Source organism: Acyrthosiphon pisum, chromosome X (genome assembly GCF_005508785.2).
Source record: "Acyrthosiphon pisum isolate AL4f chromosome X, pea_aphid_22Mar2018_4r6ur, whole genome shotgun sequence".
Classification (NCBI taxonomy): domain Eukaryota; kingdom Metazoa; phylum Arthropoda; class Insecta; order Hemiptera; family Aphididae; genus Acyrthosiphon; species Acyrthosiphon pisum.
The window spans coordinates 16,245,928-16,258,409 of NC_042493.1; the positions used below are offsets into that span (position 1 = coordinate 16,245,928).

The 12,482-nt window shown below is 28.2% G+C and overlaps 1 protein-coding gene across 1 annotated transcript; it reads left to right on the forward strand.

Moving 5' to 3' along the window:
* The first annotated feature begins 8,003 nt into the window (after positions 1–8,003).
* Positions 8,004–10,207, forward strand: LOC100573520 (kinesin-like protein KIP1). The gene is made up of 2 exons (XM_003248174.3): positions 8,004–8,538; positions 8,595–10,207. The coding sequence occupies exons 1-2, from the start codon at positions 8,098–8,100 to the stop codon at positions 10,191–10,193; spliced, it is 2,040 nt and encodes a 679-aa protein (XP_003248222.1). The 5' UTR covers positions 8,004–8,097; the 3' UTR covers positions 10,194–10,207.
* Positions 10,208–12,482: the final 2,275 nt, after the last annotated feature.

The window sequence follows — 12,482 nt, forward strand, 5'->3', positions numbered from 1 at the left end:
AAACGATTTATTCGGGTTATGGTTTCGGGTGCTTCAAATAAAAATGGAGGTTGTGGTTTCAGGTTTTCCTAATTTTAAAGAATATGGGTTTTGTTTAGCCAGTTTATTTATTCGGGTTATGGGTTATTTAAAATCGAGTAATATATCAATTTTGTTGTGCGTAAAGTGTTAAATTCGATTAAGCAAAGTATAAAGTAATACAATCAACTTTTCAGTACTAATGTCTAATACAATAGTGACACGTAATATAACTTAATTTAATATAATTTAAAATTGTATAATATTAAATATTAAATGTTTTAACAACAAAGTATTAAATAGTAATAAAGAAAAAACATACACAAGACAATTTTCACTATGGACATAATAATATTATATTAAAAATAACACAATTCAAAACAATTTATCAGTTGTATCACACTTGTCACATGTAACCAGTATTTCCAATTATGAAAAACTGAATTCTCCATGAAATATACATACAAATTCATATGTCACTTGAAAATGTAATATTTTTTTTATACGGGTTATGGGTTAAAACCCGAATTTAATTTCGGATTTGGGTGTTTCGGGTTATACGTCATCAAAATCAATCGGGTTATATGGGTTTACGGTTTTGATAATTTTTAAGGGTTTTGGTTATACGGGCTAAACGGGTGCAAAGCCTTCGTTGTTATCATCGACTACCTATATACGAATAATATAAATACTGGTTAGTATATAATATATGATATGCTGTTCAGCGGTAACTTATTATAGTACCTATAGCAGGGCTTCAAAACGTTATTATAACGTTATAATTTATAACGCTATAACGGAAAAAAAATGAAAAAACATAAACGAAATCAATAAACGAAAAACGAAAAAAATTGAATAACATTAAACATAATACATCATTAATCATAATTCATGATTAAAAATAAACAATAAACGCATTTGTAACGTAAAAAATTGCAAATAACGTTATTTGAAATAACGTTTGTGATTTTTTTTTTTACATTGAGCCCAATATAATTTTTCTAATCGTCTATGGTGTTTACCTACTTAATAGTTTAACTGATAATGGTTAACTGATCAGTTAGCTCCTTGCTAAAAACTCTAGGAAGATTGAATATAGGTAATGTAACCTGGCCAACAAATTCTACTAATTTCATAATTCTTAAATAACAGTGTGGATAATTATAGCACAAATAACAGTAGAATTTATTATAAAAAAAAAAACAATTCCTTATTTATTTTTAAATTATAACGTTTAACAAAAACGAAAAATTAAAATAACGTTTAAAAACTGAATAACGTTAAACGGAAAAAATCAAATAACGTTTCAACATAAAATAACGTTAAACATTAAAATTGTATAACGTTTAAATACCCAAAAACGGAAAAACGATATTTTATTTTAGAATTTAAGCCCTGACCTATAGGCAAGGTAGGTACCTAGCTATTTACTTACGGGCATATTAACTTCATCGGGAAACCCTAATGTGGAGACGAATGAAATTGTATTTAACTATTAAAAATAATATGATGAGACTATGGGAGTACTGTCGATTTGAAAATCGAACATTTATATTTGATTCAAAAAAGAATTATAATACACAAAGTTAGGTCCAACGCTCAAAATTATTGAAAACTTATAATATTTTATAAAATCGTATTTCTATATTACCTTAAATTGAAATTTAAAGTGTAGGTGGGTATATTTATTGAAACTTTAGGTACTTTCTGCATTTCAGAGGTTTTTAATAATTTTAATGAAATATTTAAAAATAATTTTTGTAGGTGATCTTATATCAACTCTCCCAAAAAGTTCCTTTAATATTTCGCTCATGGAACCTTTAATTTACAGCATACTAAATAAAATATAGTATTCACTATTTTATAAACTATAATAAATGGTATTATAATAGTAGGTATCATATACTCAACTCTCAAGTAAAGTAGACGGTAGTTAGTCTACTCCATCGTCGTCACGTACTATTAAAAACCAACGACGACCATAATATCGTTAATATACTATTTAATCACAATGGAAATAATATTGGAAATTAATTGTTCCATTTTTAAAATATTTACATTTTATAAAACGCGAAAACTGTAGTATTTAAACGGTCAACTAAATTCGAACGACTTTATATTATTATTATTGTACATATAGCTCTCTAAAATTGTCAATAATTTTCTAAAATCATGTTTTAAGAAATATACATTTGAAAAATCATCGTTATTTACGTGGTCAAACTCCAGCCTATTTTGCCCGTCTGATATCATACTATGCCAAATATTACGTTCTTCCCACAAATCACAATCTATAATATATTATAATATTTTACTGTACACACAAGACACACAAATTATAAAATAAAACTACAAATTGAGATGAGTACGTTACGTCTATGGGTCCTTGCGCGAGTGCCTAAAACGGTGTTCGGTTTAACTGTTCAAAACCTGTTGAATTATAGATTTATAGCGTTTCGGATAAAAATAAGTCAAATTTAGCCTATTTCTTTATTAGTAAGGCTGGAAATATATTGATAATTTAGAAGTATTACTGTTAGTTATACTAGTATAATAGGTACGTTGTACCATTGATTATAAATACTGTAGGTAGTACTATAGTAATTTATTATAATCAATGGTTGTACATCGTACTATACATTTTATCTGAAAGCTGTCTGGGTGTCTAGCTGTACAAATACTCGTGACTTGTGAGATATCAAGAGTAGAGAAGTTGTTTCAATTATAACACTGCGACAGTGTAGATGTCTCGTTGCCGTACACGATAGATAACACTGTGTTGTATTAATATTTGTAACCAATGTAAAAATTGAGTTTACAGCGTTCCGGTTCAAAAAATGTTTCATTCTGACCACTAGTTAATAACAATAATATATACCAAGCTCGTCTTAGATAATGCTTTTATTCTACTATATAGTTAATAGTTATATTGTTTGATATTATTATAATCGATGTCGTCGTCGCCGAGTTCAACAAAACGCGCCTAAACTACCTATAATACCTATTATACAACTTTTTAGATATGCGTTGGACAATTTATAACTGTAACGATAGGTGCTTTTTGTATGATAATAATTTCGGGACACAAACGTATTATATAATAGGTAGGACATAATTATTATAATAATATAAGTAATTAAATGTTATACATACACGTAGCTATGATACGAAAGGATCGTCCACATGATCGTTGTGTCGGTTCGGTGATTTGTCACGACTGATGAAGTCTATCATAATAATAATATTATATTAATATATTATTATTGTTGTGGTACGTTTATGATTATGGCGTGTTCGTTGCGCATACGTCGTCGGACGGAAACTCTGATGCGCGGAAAACTGTGACACTGCGACACTTGTTAGCTGAGAATATATTATTAACGATGTTGATTAATAATTAATAATATTATAATAAACCGTAATATTGTATGTTTTAAAAACTGTTTTTTGATAAATATTATTCCGGTCGGTTGATAAGCTGATAGTAGCGGCGGCGGCGGCTCAGCGAAGTCGAGCCGGCCGTCGATCGATACGACGTCGGCGGCGTTTTTAGCATCCGCCGCGCGCTCACCGGCCTATTATAATATTATTTTGTTTAAAACGGAACAAAATAAATTCATAATTTATATTAATAAAATAATAACCACGACGGCCACACGGTAGGTACTATAGGTATGTATCGAAATCATATAGGCAGAAAAAACCGACAGTGTAAACAATTTAAATTATATAATATAATTTGATTGTCATAATAATACGTAGGTATGTTGCTTATATTTTTTTCACTTTTGAGGGTTTGTGTATGTGTATGTGTTTGTGTGTTTATTATGATTGGGAGGGAAGGGATGGAAGGGTTTTAAAAAATACCTGTACGGTATACCGATGCAAAGATACTAATTTTATAAAAATTATGTCAAAAACGGATTTATTATTATAAAACAAACTGGGGTACCTAGTCACTTTAATGTATAGTACATGGCTGCTCACTACCTAGTAGATCGCACTGTAAAATATGTGTTAAATTTGAGTTCAATGATAAATCAAAACTATTCTGAACGAAGACCTGTCAGCCTAAATTTCCAAGAATATTTTATTTTACCAAGATATTATACTGGTATAGTTTAAAATAATTTTCGCAAAAAATAATTCGTGTATATTTTATTATAATATTTATATTTCATATAATAATAATATAATATATAATATTAATATTTTAATTATAAATTATAAGCCAATCTCTGAATTAATATCCGTCTACTATGTTTGAGTATAATAATATGAATAATAATAAAGAATCACAGAAGTTTAATGAAATAATGAATTCAGCATGCTGTACTACAAACTAGACTTAAAAAGTATCAGAAACTGCATATTAAATTTACAATATATATAGCCTACATATTATGTCATATAGACCATATTATTATTTATTATATTAATATTTAAAAGTATAGGTACAATTCTACTGTTTATTTTTCAAAGTATAACATTATCGCTATAGTAAGCTATACTAAGCCAGAAATGGATTTACACAATGTATCCAAGTGTACCACTAAATAGTTCAAATTTATAACTCTTATTTTCTATCACAATGTAGTACAATTTTTTTTTATTACAGTACAATTTTTTTTTTAAAAACATGCATTTTTATCGGATTTCTTGTAAGAACTCTCGGACTCATAGTCCAACGGAGGGCATTGAAAATGTATTAAATTATGTGCTTGTACATGATTATTTTGTTTACTAGCGCATTCTGTAACCCATTTAATGACGTGTTTTATTTGTTTCTCGGAAAGTGCTGGTCCGATTCCTAACATCACACGAATACGTTTTTCAGGATAATTTATTTTTGATTCGACAATTTTATCCACTAATGGTATTTCTATTGATTTTTCCGACTTATTTGAATACGCTTCACATTCCTCTACTGTTTCTATATTTTGATCAAAAGGCCGATGTTCCGGAATGTCTGTAAACTCATACTGTGCAGATTCCGATAACTCGTTTAATGTTAATTGATCTTCGTCGAATTTATTGTTGTCAGTTAAAGACACTAAATCATGTTTGGATGAGGAAATGCCACTGTTATTGGATTCCGAATGAATTGAACTTTTTTCTAACGCTACCGAGTGATTACTTTGTTGATCAATATCCGAGTGGCGGAATCCTTCCGAACCACTACTAACTTCACTATCCGAACTTTCTTTATCATTGGTCATGTAAGTAGCTTCATCAAAGATCTGTTTGATGACTTTTATGTTATTATTATCATCATCAGCAGTATTAAGATTCAAATCGGTTTTATCTAGCATTGAAAATTCGGATTTTATTGATTCATTTTCTCCTAAAGATTCATCCGCGGCTTCAATATTTGACAATGGTTCATTTGTATCACCAACTAAAGCCATCATAACAATAAAATCTTTGTTTACTTCAATGTTTGTTAAACTATTATTATTATATTTGATTTCTTCATTCATCTCGGAATCTATCTCATTTATATTGTCTTCATATTTTATCATACTCATTTCATCCAATACTTCAGAATTTATTTCAGTATAGTCATTATAAATGTCTTCAGTTTGAATTCCAAAGTCATTTTTCTCGTAATTTGTTTCTGATAATACTAAAGACGGAGGGTCATCAATAATTTCTTCATTAGTAAGTTCATCAAAGCTCAGATGTTCGGATTTCTGTGTAGTATCTGACATGGAGTTAAATGAAATTTCTGATTGTGGGTCTTCGCATATAATACTTTCAACACTAAGTTGTGACAAGATTTCTTGATCATATGGATTATCTTTTAATTTCTTTATTAACAATTCATAATATTTATCATCACAAACTGTATTAATCATTGGCTTATTGATCATTGGTGCACGTAGAATATCTGTTAACGATTCGGGTCCATGATCCATATTTACATCTTTCCAAATCATAATACCTTCTGCCGATTTTATATCTAATAAATTGGTTGCTGGTTCCTCAAATTCACCGTGGAAAGACAATTCGGTTTCCAAATTGCAAATTTGAGAAGATTTCGAATTAAAACATTGGCTATCAATATGAACACTGTTTTCTTCATAATTTTCTACTTCAAGTTCAACTAGTGAATTTTCATTTGATGATAATACTACGTCGACACAATCAAGTCTTGCCAAATATTGATAAATTTCCACAAAGATTTCCAATAAAATACCACTTGAGTCATCCGTAGACAACGTATCGCACAACAATATCATTGTACCTTTTAGGCTATTGTTTAGGTAAGATGCTGCGATTCCTATAAACTCGTTTGATTTGATATCATTTTTAAAATTACCGATTTTAATTATTTCCATAAATATTTTTTTCTTAAGTGACAAAATATTCCACATTGCTTCTATTCTATCATAAGTCTCATATTCATCAGATAAAGTCTTAGCCAGTGCCTTTAACGTGTTTGGAGTCAAGCCACCGGGTCCTAGTTTTAGATCGGGGGGATCTAAATATTCTTTCATGGGCGGCTGTTTACCAATAGCTTTTAAAGAAAAGTAAATTTGAGACCATAGAAGTAAATCTGAAGGTTGAGTACGTATTGCAGCTTTTGTCCATTCTGACAAGATTTCCGTCAAATAAAGAGGAACTTCGATCTTACCGGTGGCAATGAAACGATTTTTAGCGTTACAACTTGTATTTACAAACATATTAATATATCACGCGTACAAGCATTTGTAAAATATACTTATATATACATTAATCTAGTTTAGTTATAAATAATGTTCTTAATATTGCGTTATATTTGTATAGCTCTTTCCTTAGCAATTACAAAAACTAAAATTCAATATATCGTTTCTATAAGAGCAATATTTATATTTAATAACTAACAGCTGTTTAATTCGTTTAAAGAAGGAACGATCTGTTTATGTTGCAAAATAAATGTGGTTAAACATTTAATAATAGTAGGTACACATTACACACAATTTGTGACAACCCATAATCAACTTTTTTTTTTCAAAATCATAAAATGTATTTTATAAACAGGACTTGTTATAATATAATAATACTATTTTTAGAGTTTTTTAACAACCGTAAAGAATTCAGATATAGGTAACTGTTTTGTGCAATAACCTTGTTTAATTTATTATTGTTTTAATTCGTCTGTGAATTGTCTACAGTTAATTTATTTATACAAATCCTATCTTCATCGTACTATGTCAATTGTTGATTTTGAAATAGGAATAATATATCAATGGTAACAATAATTTTACCTATGACCATTTATTGTTACTGATTTTTTTATTATTGTATTAAGTAAACAAATCTATTGAATCGTAATCTTATTTTGTAATACACCACTATTAGGTATACAACACATTCTAAAAACGTAACCGGGTAATTGGTAAAACTACTACTGTCGCATAGGACGCTAGTTATAGGTACATATTTTAATTGTTATGTTACGTTTGACCTGAGATAATTTCAAAATTAGTTACTCATTATAGGAAATGAAAATTTTAACGAAAGTACGTCAGTCTTAGCTAACAAAATATTCTGAATAATTTTTTATGAACAATTAGATTATTAAATTAATATAAATTATGTTTATGAGAACTATTGTTCTTTATTCGAAGAGTATGATATGTTTACTACCTATAATATTAAATAATATAATTATATTAATATGTACATATGAATAAATAAATAAATCGGTAAACGTACATCATAATATTATATTGTATAAGTATACGTAGTTACTAGTGTATAAATTAATATTCAATAACATACCATTGAGCTTATATATTCTCTTTATTTCTTAATCTATTTATGGGGCCTAGGTACTTAAAAAAAATACAGCAGATTGGTTTAAAATTATTTTAAAAGTATTGTTTTATAAAACAAAATATTGATTGGCTTAATTATAATTAAGTATAACTAATCAGTATCCAAAGTAAATACCAATAAAGTAAATATTTATAAAAATACTTATTATATGTAAATTAACATTATAACACATACATTATAACTATAAAATATATTCAAACATTTAAACCGTGTAGAATATATTAATTGTTTTAACACATAAAAAAAATTATTTAAATGTGGCTAAATAGCTTTTTTAGTAAACCTAAAGACAATGTATGCGAGGCCACAGTTCAGAACTGTACTAACGAAGATAAGGTTGACGAAGATAAAGTTGACGAAGATAAAGTTGACGAAGATAAAGCTGACGAAGATAATGTTAACAAGGATAAGGTTACCGAGGAAAAGGTTAACGAGGTAAAGATTTGTGAAGAATCAGTCAAAATATTATCAAAAAACGAAGAGGAACGAATAATTAAGACTGATTTGCAAGAACGAGTTGAAGAAGTAAAAATAGTACACGAAAATATACAAGCAATACAAAATAAACAAGATTTAAATTGTTCAACTGACACTACAAACACAAAAAAAAATGAAGAAATAAATAATTGTAAAATAGAAGCTGTCCTAAGGATTATACCAGTTATCGAAAAAAATCTACAAACACTTACCAAAAAAGTAAATATAAATCGATTTGTTAATAAAATGTTTTAATGATTTTTGAATTAATGTAGGTATCTTGTCTATCTGGCTTAATTAATATGAAACAGCTCAATGCCAAAATAGAAACTGACCAAAACATTATTTTAAACAATTCTAATATAAATAGTCCAAACTCTTTCAATAAATTGAACATTGTGGATAATACAACAACTTTGAAAAAGAAAGATATTACACTGGGAAAAATTTCCAAAAAAAATAAAAAAACGACTAAAAACAAACTAAGTGTAACAAAAAAAAAAAAAACCCCGGAAAACCCTGAAAAAGCTGAAACAAACCTTACCAAAACTATTACGGAAAATAATCAAGTGACAAATCCCGAAAACTTAGCTGTGAACAATACTAAGTCAATTGACCAGTTGACCAATTATTTGGACGGGCGATTGGAATGCTTTTTTACAAAAATACAGTCAGCATTGTCGCAATTTAAAATTGATAAAATAAATGAAAATTGCGAAATTATGGTTCATTTATCCGGACTGGATAATAAAATGAACACAAACGAAATGAACATTGATAAATTAATGTCAAATGTGGAACAGTTAAGTAAAAAAAACGAATGTGAAATTATTAAAAAACAATCAAGTATAAAAACAGAAAACCAACAAGACTTGCAAAAAAGTATAGACGATATTAAAATGTGTATTGATTACCTAATACAACCAGATGGTCAACAAACTCAACAGTGTACCGATACTCCAAACACGAACAAAAATATTAAAAACAAGTGTACCTCAGATCGGTGTGTTTGCCAATTAGTAAACAATGCTAATGCTGCTAATATAAAGATTATAAATTCAAAGGATGGTCACAATCAACTAAAGTACGGTGATATAATTTTATGTGAGTTTTTAAAAGCAAAGTTAACTATGGAAATGTTTAAACGGAGTGATCAACAAAATAAAGTGCCTGAAAATCAATTTTCGAATAAAGATGACAACAAAAAAATTAGCCATTTATCAGTATGTTCGAAAAAATTAGACAATATTTCAAATAATTGTGTTGAAAATCAAATCGACGACAATACAGCTTGCAATTTATCAGTTTGTTCAATCAAAACAAACCATATTTCAAATAACTCTGTTGAAAATCAAATCATTGACAATAAAATGAGCAATATAACAGCGTGTTCAAAAAAATCGAACCAACTAAAAAATAATTGTGTCCAAAAGCAAAATGAAGAACAAATAATGAACCAAGTTATGTCTCAACTATGTCCCAAACAATCCATCCATCATTTTTCAAAATCCTGTGTTGAAAACGAATTTAAATTAAACCAACCAACTTCAAAGAAATCAGTTTGTGAAAAAAACCAAATTTGTGAATTTCTTGCGTCTCAGCCAATTCCAGAATGGATAAGACGGAGCCAAAATATCGTTGCATCGGATAATCCATGTAAAAATTCACCAACAAATTGCCATTTAAATTCTAGTAAGTTATATAGTATTGAACGAATAGACAGGCGTGATAAAAATAACACAGACTGTGCAGTTTACGAAATTACACAGAAACAAGATATTCAAGAAGAAAATAAAAAATGCCGTGCTTTTAAAGAACACACTCTAGTGCCATGTAATAGTCTTAACAATAAACCTTCGAACGGGGAACAATAAATTATTTATATTTGGTAAATAATAAATATTCTGTAAAATTTAATTCATTATTAATTATTTTTTTTTTTATTAAAGAAAAACAAACTTGCATCCAGGATTGTACGTGTACTCTGTACGTATATAGTATATGTCTACAGCTACAAAAATAATAACAAACATTTATATCATAAGAGACAATATGCTAATACAGTTATAAGTACCTATAAAAAAATTAAAAACTATATTATATATTAAGTAAAGAATGCGGTGGATCGTCCGATCGTCATCGGTAAGTCCATCATACGGTCGATAGGTTCGTTGTTAGAACAATGATAAGGGAAATGGAAAAATACTATGAATTTCGAGTATATTTTACATTGAGCAGGAACGTTTAAGCTTATAAGTTCTAAAAGGGAAGGGGAGTCTCGAGTCTACATTATAAAAACGTATACAAAATATATTATGTCATAAGAATTTAAAAAATATATATTTGTCTTTAAAGTTCTTACACAAAATATCAAATACAAGTAATTCTTAAATTATTTAATTAAAATCCATTTTGTAATTTACGGAGACGAAAGAATATCACAGATTTGGGCTTTTAATCACAGACTGGTTCCTATTAAATAAAATAGATGGGTAGATTGTAGATACATTGGAATTGTCTATTATGTCTATGAAAAAACACTTTAAACGATTTTTTGGTCACATATAATTTATAAAACTAAATACTTAATTATTTATCAAGTGTGAATAAATTGTTTAATTTATTTTTACAATTTTTGTAGCAATTACTTAGTGTGAACTTTATCAAGGGTTTTTACTTTTTAGTTAGGTATATCAATGACCAAACAAATGAAAAATTATTTTATATTATTTATCTATATACTCTCATAAATTCGTTGTGTTATTGTCTTGTGGGAATGTGTTGGATTTTAAAAATGTTAGTGAAAAATAGCTGGTGTCTTGAGCTGCAGCCTGACATTGGGAAAAGTATTTTTCTATTAATTTTTCCTAATAAAAATATTTTAATTATGATTATTATAAAATATAAAACTAACTTTATTTAATATAATATGTCAAATATCATAATATATTTAGGTATACAAATATACCTATAATAATATGTATTTTCAATAAAATGTATAATATATATATTTAAAAAATTAAATAATTATTTATTAATATTTAATGAGTTTGTATGATGTTTCTGTTGCTTGTTTCAGATCACGTAACAAATTAATAATTATGCACATTAAAACATTTAAACTTGCTTTAATAATATTGACATTTTTATGAAATTTTCTGATGTACAAAGAAAAGGGCCAATAAAAACCTTATAAAAATTAAATATGTATTATTGGCACTAGAAATGGCTTTAGATGAATAATCATATAACATAAAATTAGTTTAACTGAAATAAATAAAATGTTTAATTGCGTTAAATCTATACAATCGAGTCCATCTTATTGCTTTAAAACATCCGTTAAACTCAGTAGAAGTGTACAACAGTATTGGATCAAGTCCATATTTAAGCCAGGTTTCCACAATACCGTGTTGTATAGAGTTGAATATTATAATATTATTTTAACTTGTACAATATGTAACGTCCAACAGTTTGTTACCTATCTAAATACCTAATGAATGTTGTACCTACCTACGTATACGAAACGCAACATGACACGGTGTAGACGTGTATAATATTGCGTGTACTAGGCTCAAATAATTTTATCATTAGTTATCACCGGTAGGTAATCGGAGTAAATGATTATTACATATTATATTATAGTAGTATGGGATACCTGGTCAATGCAGTTATATATATATATATATATATATATTCGTATACAATGTAATGTTATGAACTATGATTATATTACACGCATAGGTGATATATAGGCACACGGATGGCAGTGCACATAGAACGGATGTTTACGTGTATTGTATAATGTTATAACGTGCTCAGATAACATAATATTATAATATTCAACTCGGCGAACAACCGCCGACCGAGTGAATTGTGACCCATTTGGGCCTTTGCCGAGACTCGAGGTGTTTTTTTTCTTTCAAATTAACACGGCCGCCGGGCGCGCAAACAAACGCGTAACATTTTTTATATATCATTACAACGTAGGTAGTAATAATAATTAATAAATATAAAATAATTGTAAACGCACAATCGTTGTGCAGCGATATAAAATTACGGCGACGGCCGCGAAGACGTGTTAAAGCCGAATAAAATCGCGACGACGATGATATTCATATTACAATTATATTATCATAACGATAAATGATATTTATTCGACATTG

Excerpts from the sequence above, each read along its gene's own strand:
- LOC100573520 (XM_003248174.3), top strand. The coding sequence starts at position 8,098 with ATGTGGCTAAATAGCTTTTTTAGTAAACCTAAAGACAATGTATGCGAG. Across the intron at positions 8,539-8,594 it reads TACAAACACTTACCAAAAAA|GTATCTTGTCTATCTGGCTT; the intron begins GTAAATATAAAT and ends GAATTAATGTAG.